At 35.8% G+C, this 13,415-nt stretch overlaps 2 protein-coding genes across 4 annotated transcripts in view; one reads left to right on the top strand and one right to left on the bottom strand.

Moving 5' to 3' along the window:
* LOC127513855 (retinal cone rhodopsin-sensitive cGMP 3',5'-cyclic phosphodiesterase subunit gamma) overlaps nt 1-13,415 on the bottom strand; it is a 35,098-nt gene that overhangs the window by 4,559 nt on the left and 17,124 nt on the right. The window lies entirely within an intron of this gene.
* LOC127513822 (NACHT, LRR and PYD domains-containing protein 12-like) lies at nt 4,065-13,406 on the top strand. 3 transcript variants are annotated; one of them, XR_007930508.1, is made up of 7 exons: nt 4,065-4,167; nt 4,838-5,106; nt 5,465-5,509; nt 5,708-7,526; nt 7,873-8,046; nt 10,701-10,794; nt 12,806-12,970. XR_007930508.1 is itself a non-coding variant. In XM_051895889.1 (7 exons), the coding sequence occupies exons 2-7, from the start codon at nt 4,848-4,850 to the stop codon at nt 12,975-12,977; spliced, it is 2,643 nt and encodes an 880-aa protein (XP_051751849.1). In that variant the 5' UTR covers nt 4,065-4,167; nt 4,838-4,847; the 3' UTR covers nt 12,978-13,406. The 3 variants fall into 3 exon arrangements, 2 of the variants coding, with proteins under 2 accessions (XP_051751849.1, XP_051751850.1); XM_051895889.1 differs by having other exon boundaries at nt 10,621-10,794; nt 12,806-13,406; XM_051895890.1 differs by lacking the exons at nt 10,701-10,794; nt 12,806-12,970 and adding an exon at nt 7,760-7,827 and having other exon boundaries at nt 7,931-8,069.

Raw genomic sequence — 13,415 nt, 5'->3', positions numbered from 1 at the left:
GTGGTGTTTTACTCACTGTAATGAGTATACTGTGATTTTTCCTTTTTTCCCCTTATACTCCCCATAACCACCACCCCACTCACTAATGCATAGTATGCATCTGATCTAAGCTACGTGTAATTGAGAGCATGTGTGTGTTATCAACATGTCAACACAAGACTTTAACAGCCAATGACATTTACAGCTGAAGAGACTGGACTGATTTTCTACTGTTTAGTGTCAATCACCATCTAACTGAACCAGTTAAGATCTACATTTAGCCTTAGATATTATATGAATATGGTCCCTGGATCATAGGTTTTATCAGCTGGCAATTTTCAATGCACATTTAAGAGTGCAAGTTGCAACTATTATTAACAATAATGGAAAGATGAGGCTTATCAGTATGTCACAATCTGGTCACAATATCACCCTTGGACTCCGTTTTGCACCATTTCCTGCCAGTCTGTCATCATAGTTATGCATTTCGATTTACAAGCTTGCAATTCGAGTCAATATCAGTTATTTTGGATATACTGTATATCAGGTAGGCTACAGTACATAGCAAATTTTCTCAAGAAAAGAAATCTCTCAACTAATGCTGCATAATATACATGGGAATCAGTTGGTACTACATTACATTATAATACATTATAATAATAAAGTTATAATAGGCCTACTAACTTTAAAATTATTTCTACTCCAATTCGTTTTTTTAAATATAAACATTAAAACTTTATGGATTATTCAAACATGCATAGGCTATTGAAGAACATTAAAAATTATAATTCATATGTAATATGGTGCATATATTTAGCTAAATGCTCCTCTCTAGAGTTAATTTTTCTAGCTGACTAATGAGTTTATGGTCACTGAATATGTTTGTTCTGAGGTAAATGTGACGTTATGTTTGTTTGTTTACTAGCTTTTTTATTACCGTCTTTCCGCGGTTGAACACTAAGTAAGTGATTACACGAGACATGATATGGATTTCAGTAAGTCGTTCTGTATCTTTTAACATACATTTAGGTGTTCATTCATGTTTATTTCGCGCTGTAACTGATATTGAAGTGGAGGAGAGGATCATTTCACGTGCATGTCAGGCTGCTGCTTCTCTTGAACTACAGCAATCTGTCACTACACATCAAAGAGCGCCAAATCCGTATCCTCGCGCTTTTTTAAGTGTATATATACGGAAATCCTTGACCTTTCCTAGTGGGTATAAGGCATATACCTGCATATCACATAGACTACACTACTGGGGGGATCCCCCTAGGGAGAAATTGCGGGGGCCCCACTCAATTGCGTGCTTTGCGTGGTGGGTAAACACGCTACTGATGCCAAGTCGAATGACAAATAACTTTCCCGTACTGGCCATTTTGTGCATCGCCCATTTTGAATTTTGTACTAAAGTGCTGTATTTTATGAAAGCATTAGTGTATTGTTATGAAACGTGATATGGGTCATTGGCACCATGCCCAGAAAGAGCCTGAGCAGTTTCAGGTCGGTGACACCTAGTGGTAAAAATAAATATTTACATGCTTATAACATTGGATGTGGTTGACATATTTTCACAGGAGTGTGAATCTCTGTATATTCCTGAATCCTTGCCGAGTCCAACGATACCAAGCATGCATGTTTTGCCTTATAGTTTGTACAATGTTTTGATTTAGCATTTAAAAGACATTCGCAAATATCTTCAAAACTGCTACTCTGATCAAGAAGAAACCACCGTAGGAAAATTTAAAACATAGCGGGTTGACTAAATGCTAATGGCCAAATGTCAGAATTTGTATGTGGCAAAAATATGCAAAGTCGGATGTGAGTCATTTTTTATGTGCTTTATAAATATAAATGTCTATAACTCCAAAACGAAATGAGATATATTCACCAAATTTGACATGCTTGTGTATGTGGGCACTCTGAGGAAACACACACATACACACAAAAAGGGGTGGGACTGTATAATATAATTGACTATAATTGAACAAAAAAATCTAATTGGCTATAACTACAATACTGTTGGTCTGGTTGACTTCAAAAGTGACATGCAGTGTCTTTGTCTCAATTGCTATCAGAGTCCATTATGACAAGTACACCAAGTACCTTGATTTTTACCCATGCATTCATGTATACCTTAATAGGTAAGTTTGTACATTTTGCATGTACACAAACAGCACTCATTAAATATATACAGTTGTGTTAATACAAACCCGATTCCAAAAAAGTTGGGACACTGTACAAATTGTGAATAAAAAAGGAATGCAATGATGTGGAAGTTTCAAATTTCAATATTTTATTCAGAATACAACATAGATGACATATCAAATGTTTAAACTGAGAAAATGTATCATTTCAATGGAAAAATAAGTTGATTTTAAATTTCATGGCATCAACACATCTCAAAAAAGTTGGGACAAGGCCATGTTTACCACTGTGTGGCATCCCCTCTTCTTTTTATAACAGTCTGCAAACGTCTGGGGACTGAGGAGACAAGTTGCTCAAGTTTAGGAATAGGAATGTTGTCCCATTCTTGTCTAATACAGGCTTCTAGTTGCTCAACTGTCTTAGGTCTTCTTTGTCGCATCTTCCTCTTTATGATGCGCCAAATGTTTTCTATGGGTGAAAGATCTGGACTGCAGGCTGGCCATTTCAGTACCCGGATCCTTCTTCTACGCAGCCATGATGTTGTAATTGATGCAGTATGTAGTCTGGCATTGTCATGTTGGAAAATGCAAGGTCTTCCCTGAAAGAGACGACGTCTGGATGGGAGCATATGTTGTTCTAGGACTTGGATATACCTTTCAGCATTGATGGTGCCTTTCCAGATGTGTAAGCTGCCCATGCCACACGCACTCATGCAACCCCATACCATCAGAGATGCAGGCTTCTGAACTGAGCGCTGATAACAACTTGGGTTGTCCTTGTCCTCTTTAATCCGAATGACATGGCATCCCAGTTTTCCAAAAAGAACTTCAAATTTTGATTCGTCTGACCACAGAACAGTTTTCCACTTTGCCACAGTCCATTTTAAATGAGCCTTGGCCCAGAGAAAACGCGTGCGCTTCTGAATCATGTTTAGATATGGCTTCTTTTTTGGCTTCTAACTTCAAACTCTTTTTTTCCCTGAGAAACTCCTTTCTGATATTGCTTCACTATTTTTCACCGCAGCATTGGGGGAATTGGTGATCCTCTGCCCATCTTGACTTCTGAGAGACACTGCCACACTGAGAGGCTCTTTTTTATACCCAATCATGTTGCCAATTGACCTAATAAGTTGCAAATTGGTCCTCCAGCTGTTCCTTGTATGTACATTTAACTTTTCCGGCCTCTTATTGCTACCTGTCCCAACTTTTTTGGAATGTGTAGCTCTTATGAAATCCAAAATGAGCCAATATTTGGCATGACATTTCAAAATGTCTCACTTTCAACATTTGATATGTTATCTATATTCTATTGTGAATAAAATATAAGTTTATGAGATTTGTAAATTATTGCATTCCTTTTTTACTCACAATTTGTACAGTGTCCCAACTTTTTTGGAGTCGGGTTTGTAGAAATGGAGACAATTTTGTCAATTTTTTCCATTGTGTGTCCATTTTGTGTAGAAAATCCATGCTTTGTGACTTCAAGCCACATGGCAAGACCTATTTGGTAAGTGATGGAGTCAGTGGTCGTTCACACCTTGGATTGCAGGACTAAGGGACTGGGGTGAACAATGGGCAAATGATGATGGGATCAGTCTGTGATCGATGACATGTTAATGTCATCATTCTTCCCTTCCACAAATGGTACCTGGCAATTGTCTTTGCAGGCTTATCTCCTAGCCCAACTTTTTCTTGTTTTGTGGAACTTTTGGAGTTGTGAGTTTTTTAGAGTCCTGTCCTTTTTATGTCCTTTTTATCATTGCAGATAAATGGGTACTCCTGTTGTGAAGTGGGAACCTCTGGAGCCATCTTGTAACAGTTTTACTGTCACATTAGATCCCAGTAGCTTTTGTATGTTATAGTTAACCCTATCAGTAGGGGGCAATCTGTAGTTTGAGTTGGCTGTCTGCCTAAAAAGGGATAGAGAAGAAGCATTGGGCGGGAAGTAGTGTGCTAAGCACATAGGATGTCTTCGTCACTTCTGTTTGCTGTCCTTTGTTGGTGCCCTGATTTGAGGAACAACTTGTTCCTATTCTCAAATGTAAGCAAGGATCTATCTCTGTATGTTTGTAGGGTTTGTAAATATGATTTTGTTGGGGCTTAGCGTCAGACACACGTTTGTTTTATTGTTTGTTTGTTTATATGCAGAGGGTTTCTTGTGTGAGAGATGATCAGCACAATTTCAAATAGGACCTAGACCAATGGGACTAATTGTCTTTGTTCATCCAACAACCATCTACTAATCATCTCTTAAGCTATGGTCTACAAACGATGAATTGTTTGCTGATACGGATTCTTTATCACTTCACTTGAAGGACTGTTTGTCTCACAGATTCTACTTTGAAGACTGATCTCTCTGTGGTCAGAAGCTATTTATTGTTGTGTCTATGAACTGATGGACTTTCCAAGAACGTTGTGCTGGTATAGTCTGGTAGATGTTGATGTTGATGTGTGGCTCACAATATGCACTGAATACACGTGGCTCATTGAAATGTAGCAGTCTGTGTGGTCCCTCAAAACTTCTTTATGCAGAAAGTTAGGTGTTACAATATTTTGTTGTTTACAGGAATCTGATCCAATTAAAATTAAACTTTCCACACACAGCATGGAAAGGGGTTGACATATTTCCAGCTGTACACTCCAACTGCATAGATCTCTGCTATAAAAGTGCAACTTTTTAATGACTTTATCCTTTTTCTTTGATCCAACAGTTGATGAACAATGACTGCAACTGTTTTAGAGCTGCTTCAAGATATTCTAGAAGACCTGGAACGAGACAATCTAAAGAAATTTAGGAGTCGCTTAAAACAAGATGGACCCATTGGAGCTGGTAAACTGGAGGATGCTGCTGTCATTGATATAGTGGATATAATGATGGATAGTTTTGGAGCAGAAGAAGCTGTGAAGATCACACTGAACATCCTGAGGAAGATGAACCAGAACCAGCTGGCTGAAGAGTTACAGAACAAGTACACTGATGGTAATAAAGTAAAGAATAGAGAACAAGAGGCAGTATAGATTCATAGAAATGTATATTCAGATTTTTTGAAGATTCTTATGTTCACCAAGCCTGCATGTATGTTATCAAAAGTAGTTAAAATATTGTGAAATATTATGATTTAAAACAGCTGGTTTCTATTTGAATATCTTTGTCAGCATCATTATTCAGTCTTCAGTGTCACTTTCAGAAATTCAGTGATCCTTCAGAAATCATTCTAATATGCTGATTTAGTTAATAGTTTAATAGTTGTGCTGCTTAATGAAGTGTGGAAACACGGTGCAGAGCCTTTTTCAGGATACTTTGAACATACAGTTTCATTATTTTTTTCTCTTCACAGTGCAAAAAGCATTAGAAGCAGCCGAGAAACACACAAGAAAACAAGGTGAATTAATCTTACACGTCCTTACAGTGGGATCAGAAATTATTTTAGCATGTTTGTTGATCTCAGTACAATTTAAATACCATATGTCTGCTCTAATTGGTTTTAATGATAATCATGCTAATGTGAAAAAATCTTTGTTTAATTTCTAGTGTTGTTTTGTTCACACCTTTTCCTGTTTATTTATATTTTTCATATCAGATGATTTATGGCTGCAGAAATTTTTGAAAACTCACAAAATAAACATGAAGGAGAAAGTAGAACACATTTTTGAGTGTAAAAAGGAAAATGAAGCACATCTCAAGGATGTTTTCACAGAACTCTTCATTATGGAGGGGGATCTTAAAAAAGTCAATCAACAACATGAGATTCTGAAGATTGATAACACCATTAAACCCCGTAAATCACAGGATAGGCCAATCAAATGCAATGATGTATTTAGTCTGAACAAAAATAAGAAAAAGATTGTGCTGACCAAAGGCATCGCTGGTATTGGAAAAACTGTCTCAGTGCATAAGTTCATTCTGGATTGGGCAGAAGGAAAAGCCAATCAGGCTATAGACTGTGTTTTCCTGCTTCCATTCCGAAAGATTAACTGCATTAAACACAGAGAGGTGAGTCTGCATGAGTTTCTAAAGAGATTTAATCCTGAATTGGAGGACTTGGAAACAGCAAAGATATGCAAGATATATAGTTGTAAGCTTGCGTTTATCTTTGATGGATTGGATGAGTCTCGACTGCCCTTGGATTTTGACAGTGGAATGGTGACGAGTGTTGAGGAGCGATCATCTGTAGATGAACTGTTTACAAGTCTGGTGAATGGGACTCTGCTTCCATCAGCTCACGTCTGGGTGACCTCACGACCAGCAGCAGCCAATCAGATCCCTCCTGAGTATGTAGGGTTGTTCACAGAGGTGCAAGGATTCACTGACCAGCAGAAGGAGGAGTATTTCAGAAAGAGAATCAAAGATGAGACTCAGGCCTCCAGAATGATCTCACACATTAAGAAATCTCGCAGTCTCTACATCATGTGTTACATTCCAGTGTTCTGTTGGATCACAGCCACTGTTCTTCAGGACATTCCCATTGGGAACAATGCAGAGAACATTAACACAACACTCACTGAAATGTACATCCACTTTCTGCTGATACAGATGAACATGAAAAGCCAGAAGTGTGACAGAAAAACAGAAAGAGAATATACCAAGCTCTTAGATTCCAATAAAACACTGATTTTGAAGTTAGCTAAATTAGCTTTTGAACAGCTGAAGAAAGAAAACATAGTATTCTATGAGGAAGATCTGAAAGGATGTGGTATTGATGTGAGTGAAGACTTTGAGTCCACAGGAATGCTCACTGAGATCTTTCAGCAAGAAGCTGGACTTCATGAGATGAAGGTCTTCTGCTTCGTGCATCTGAGTGTTCAAGAGTTCCTTGCTGCAGTGCATGTGTTCCTCTGCTACCTGGACAAGAACATGGAGGAGTTGCAGTTTTTCAGTGCAAAAAGACAAAATGAGGTCAGGCCTGACCACATAGACAAGCCAGACAAAAATATTGCTTTACATGACTTAATAAAGAAGGCTGTTGAGAAAGCAATGGAAAGTCAGAAAGGACATTTAGACCTATTTTTACGTTTTCTGCTGGGCATTTCACTGGATTCAAATCAAAACCTGCTCAGATGCCTGTTCACACACACTGAAGACAGCAAAGACAGTGTCACAGAAATAACCAAACATATTAAAGAAAAATTACAAAGCTATAAGCTCATCTCACCTGAAGCTTCAGTCAACCTGTTCTACTGCTTACTGGAGCTCAATGACAATTCATTATATGCAGAACTCCAAAGATTCATCAGATCATCTTCAGAAAGAAGCCTTTCATCTTCCATGTGCTCATTGTTGGCTTATGTACTGCTGATGTCAGAGGAGGTGCTGGATGAGTTTGACCTGAGGAGGTACAATACTGAATCAGGAAGCTACATGAGGCTCCTGCCGGCTGTGAGATGCTGCAGAAAAGCAAAGTAAGTAACTTGTTGACAGCTGTTTAATCAACGTTTTTTTTTTACTCTGAAATTCCATTTTAGCTTAAGATGCAGTGTGAAGTATCATGTTTCACTTATTTTGGAGAGTAAAATCTGTATTTATTATAATTGATTTATTAAACAGTGATTTTATAGACATACATTTGAAAGTTACTTTCAATTGACTGTCACATCAGTTCTAGAATACATGACATTTATATTTTTTCTTTCAGAAAGCTTGAATGTTCACAGAGAACATGACATAACCTATAACTGTTACTATAAACATGGATCCTACAAGGTAAACACACAATAAATGCCATGCACAAATATCCTGTTTTTACAGACTCTCGTCATGTGATCTCTATGACACCTGCTGTGAAACCGTGGCTTTTGCCCTGCAGATACCAAACTCACCCCTGATAGAGCTGGACATGAGTCAGAATTACCTGCATGATTCAGGAGTGAAGTTGCTCTCTGATGGACTGAAGAGCCCAAACTGTCAGCTGAAGATACTGAGGTTTGAGATTCATTGAATCCTTATGTAACACACACCTCAGTATTTCAGTCACTAAAATCAGTGGGACATTCTAAAACAATTAATATGAAAATGCTTAACGTGATACAGATTTTAACAATGGCAGATTTTAATATATCAAATTCCCTATACACTGTATTTTTGATGCATAATATATACAAGCAAGCAGATGAACCCAGAATTTTAATACAATGCGTTATATTGTTAATTGTTTTTCTTTATAATGATTTCCTATGGGAAAACAATTTACATAAAACTTTGCAGGTTGTGTTCATATTCTGGGTTCATCTATTTGCCTGTACATAGTATATTTTATTAATAAGGTGTATACTAAATGTGGTCCTCCATCACTGTATCAAGATGATGATGATGAAGTAAATCAAGCATGTATTGCAATAGGGATGTTTTCTCCCAATAATGTCCAAGCATGAGAGATGCCGTGTTAAATGCTTCTGTATGTTTTTAAAATAAACAAATTAAAGTGCCATATCTTTGTTATTAGGTAATCTGACAGTAGTATATTGTAACAACAAATTGTGTAAATCCAAATTCAAATACACACAGAAACAGTGTTGGGGTAACACATTACAAGTAATGCGAGTTATGTAGTCAGATTACTTTTTTCAAGTAACTAGTAAAGTAACACATTACTTTTAAATTTATAAAAAAATATCTGATTTACTTTTTCAAATAAGTAATGCAAGTTACTTTGTTTTCCCATGTATTGACTGACACCTCTCTTGTTAAGAGAAACCAGGAGTAAATGCAAAGGATTTGTGTATAAACATGATGGTTATTGTAGTTCTAGACTAAATGTGAGCATTTTACTCATCTCACCTGAACAAAAATATTCAGTATTTCTCAAAAAGAATAAAAACAGTAAAATTCAAACTCAGAATATTTTGCACACCTGCAATAATTAAACATGTTTAATTACACAAATATACTTTATGTGTTTAATCTCACTATATTAACAATGTCTTTGCTGCTGACCTTTAATGATCCAATTCAAACATACCAATAAGCAAAAATTAATTCAAAACTTTCAAAACTCAAAAATTACTTTACATAAAAGGTAACTAAGTAATGCAATTAGTTACTTTTTTAGGGAGTAACGAAAAAATTGTAATGCATAACTTCTTTTAAAAGTAACTTTCCCTAACACTGCACAGAAATACGTAAAAATTCCTGCCTTGGTGACAATTCACGTAAACACAGTCAAAGTAACTGTGTAGCACTGTGCATTGTTCTTTATTCACATGCACTCACTCACACTCTCTCTCTCTCTCTCTCTCTCTCACACACACACACACACACACACACACACAAAAAAAACATAAACAAAACAAATGGAGTGGCAGCGGCCGACTGCGGCATGTAAGCACAATAAACAGCAATGGCTCTTGGCCCCGCCCTGCTTCAAACCAACATTAATAAAACTTTAATTGTACATTCGCTCACCTATGAACATGATTTCTGCCTGGGTCCCTTTGGATTGCTTTTCATCGGGCTGTGTAGGTGAAGAAAGTCTTCAACTCCTATGATCGCTCATTGTAGGGTGTCATCAAGCTACGCCTTTGTTTTGAATAAGCGAACTCTAGCAACGACAATTACATATTGTGCCTTTAAGTAAAAGTACAAATTATCTGGTTTTACAATACAATACAAAATATAAAAACCACAAAGTAAATGTAAATACAGCAAATTCAATTGAAAAGCCAGAGATGAACTGTAGAGATGCTTTATAAATGAAATTTAAGTTGCAATTATACTTAAAATTACTGATTTCTGAACTTGAAAAACTTTTCAATGCTCGCATGTTTTTCCTGTTTATTACTGTAAAACTGCTTTAAAGCAATCTGTAAAGTGTTATAATAAATAAAGTTTACCTGACTTGACTATTAAAACCAAACTGAGTGTGTTGGAAAAAAGATATAGCTGCTTTTTTGTACATCTGATAACAGCATAATTGTCTGGATTGGCCCTGCCTGGAAAAATCTCATCTATCCAACTGATGCATTCCTGTGATTTATTTATTTATTTATTTATTTATTTATTTTTAATTTAAAATAATCACTAACAATAGATAATATACTAATTATTTTACAGTAAAGCATTGGTTTTGAGTACAGTACTACTAAAAAAAGAAAAGTTAACTTAATTTATATAAGGCTATGTTTAATTCTGACAGATTGAGAGATATTGATACTTCATTAGGGCCTTAACTGCATTTCCTTATTGAATTTCTTTTTTAATTCAATTAAAGTTCATTAAAAATAAAAATAAAAATATTTAAGATATGACCAAATAATTTTGTAGAAAAATAATGAAATTGGTCACTTCTACAGTATTTTTAGTGTTAAAAACTGCCTTTAAGATGCCCAATATCATAGGAGCGTTGAATTTAAATGGGTCGAACACCTCTATTTGTGTTTATCACTGGTTAGAATGGTTAGAGTGGAGAGTATGGTTAAGAAACAAAGTATTTGTAGTTTGTTACCTTACAGCACTGTTAATGGACATGTAATTATTCAGTTTTTTTATTATTCTGCTCAGTTTGAGACGCTGTTCACTCACTTGTGAGTGCTGTGAAATTGTGGCATCAGTTCTACAATCATCAAACTCTCGTCTGATAGAGCTGGACATGAGAGGCAATAATCTGCTGGATTCAGGAGTGAAGATGCTCTCTGATGGACTGAAGAGCGGAAACTGTCAGCTGAAGATACTACGGTTTGAAATTCATTAATTCAATTGTCAAATCCATAAAGCATCTGCTAGTAGATCTACTGTGACATGTAAATTAAGGTTAATAGCTGATCTCTATGATGTTGTGCAATGATAAACACAGTAGCAGCTGAACAACTGTTTCACATAACAGCTGTTACTAGATCACCACTGGAATCTGGAATACTAAATTGACCAATCAGAAGACAGGACCCAAATTATTTATGTGTTGCACAATGTTTATTATGAAACAGTTTGTTCCGGTCCCTGATTATAATTGGCTCAGTAATGTTAAAAGGTGTAAATTTTCCTAAAAACAGTGGTTCTCATCTCTGGATCTGGAGACTCACTGCGGTGCAAATTTTGTGTCTCTTTCTCATGACATGTTCATTTCAGTTCAGTTCATGGAGTTTAACCTAATAACCTGGGTCCAGTTGTTCAAAAGTAATCTGATCAGATTTCAGCTGCAGGACTGTATCAAGTCTTGAAAACGGGTTGTTTAAAAGAAGAAAAGGATTCTGAAATCACCTTCAATCCCAAAATCTAATCTTCAGCTTGTGTTGTTCAAAACATTTCAGTAAGACTGGGATAGCTTTTATCCAAAAAATCAGGATTATCATGATCCTATCAGAAGGGAGGGTTTCAGGAACAAAAACGTAATAAAAATGTAAAACTGGTCAAAGAGCACAAAATTTGTATCATGTTTTATATACACATTTATAATTTTTTTGCTTTTGATTATTTTAATTGTTAAAGCAGTGGTTCTCAAAGTGTGTGGGAGATCAACAGGAAAAACAAAAACAAATAATAAACAGAAAACAGCCATTGCCATGGCGTTCAAGTTTATAAAGCGGCAATGAACGCCAATTACACTGAATAGTTCTTCTTCAGACTGTTGACTTGTCTCCATCTGAACAAGCCTGGGATAGAAGTTCCTCCCATAGCACCTCTTCAACAGATGGCATGACAAGCTGCTATTGCGAACACGCTGCTCCGCTGCTGTACATGTTCCAGCGAGAATACTGTCAAAAGAGCTCACTGCAGTATCCAAAGGATCACTGAAATAGTCACATTTTTATCTAAATTAAAAGTTATGTTGTGATCTAGTATTCTTTCTTATGGTTATATTTTTCAATTATTCAAGGACATTACAAAGTGAATCTGTTGCAGGTGTTTTTTTTTTTTTTTTTTTTTCTTGCATGTTTTTCAATTTAAGTAGGGGTTTGATTTAAAGGAAATTGAAAATGGAAGGGGATGTTCGTTTGTTTGTTTGTTTTTTTTCTTTCTCTTCAAATAAAACACTTAAAGTGACCCACACTGACTCTTCCACCTGTTGATCTTTAGTTAGCAGCCTACATTGTGAATGTGACCCCATTTGGAGCACTGCTAGTCCAGATTTGGTAATGTGAAAAAGTGTGTATCTGGAACAGGGTGATCCAGTCCTATTTTGCTTTAAAAAAAAAAAAACAGTACAAAAGTAAGATGAATTGCCTGATCCTAGATAGCAAAACATGAGCTTTCCAAATCTAGATAATTCTGATCCATATTTAACTTTTTGAACAACTGAGCCCAGATGATTTGAACTATTCAAATGTAATAAGCCCAGTGAAGCCATGGTTAACAGAGATTTTAGAACAGCTAAAGTGTTTTATGACTTTTTGGAGTTTATTGCTTTGGTATATTCTTTCAGATTTGTTGCATGATTTTGCATGATGTGTGTGTAACAAGATTCATTCCCTCACTGGAAAACAAGAGCTTGAAATCCAAAGAATAGAGATTACAGTTTCATGTTTTTTTACATTTAAGTTGAAGTATGTTTTTACTGTTTAATGAGATTGTGTTTTCATCATTACTACTTTATCTAGTAAATGGCTGTACAGATAACTTTGCTGAAAATCTGAATTTACCTTTTACTTTCAAAAGAACAAGTATCTTTTAAAAATGATTCAAGGTGCAATAAATAAATCAATACATAAAGAATCAATATGTAATTATTATTTTTTATTATTCTGTTCAGATTGGCACGCTGTAAAATCACTGGTCAGAGCTGTGAAATTGTGGCATCAGTTCTACAATCATCAAACTCCCGTCTGATAGAGCTGGACATGAGTTACAATGACCTGGAGGATTCAGGAGTGATGCTGCTATCTAATGGACTGAAAAGCCCAACTGTCATCTGGAGATATTGAGGTTTGAGATTCATTTATTCAGTATATTGAAGCAATGTAAATTCTTTAAATACTTAATGTTTAATAGATTATATAATGCATACATTTTGTGTATGTATAAGAGTAACTGTCTAAAAAAAAAAAAAAAAAAAAGAATATTGTTGCATAGAAAACAATGTCAAGTGTCAACAGCACTTCATTTACTCAGAATCTAAAACCCAAACTTACTTACATGACTATTTCCTTCTGGAGATCCAAATGTATTTGTTTATGATCCTCAATATCGGTAGATGGCTGTATAGATCAATTAGTGATCAGACAATATTCCCCTTTCAGCAGAACTTATAGTTTATGAAATGAGAGATATTCAACTCTGATCAATTTATATTAAATGGATGTGTAATTATTCAAAAGATTTAACAAGCTTTTGTTGTGGGCTCTAATTTCACAGATATCTTC

This window comes from Ctenopharyngodon idella, chromosome 6 (assembly GCF_019924925.1).
Source record: "Ctenopharyngodon idella isolate HZGC_01 chromosome 6, HZGC01, whole genome shotgun sequence".
Lineage (NCBI taxonomy): Eukaryota > Metazoa > Chordata > Actinopteri > Cypriniformes > Xenocyprididae > Ctenopharyngodon > Ctenopharyngodon idella.
Note: the sequence above shows the minus strand (reverse complement) of the source record. Positions and strands in the feature narration are given on the sequence as shown.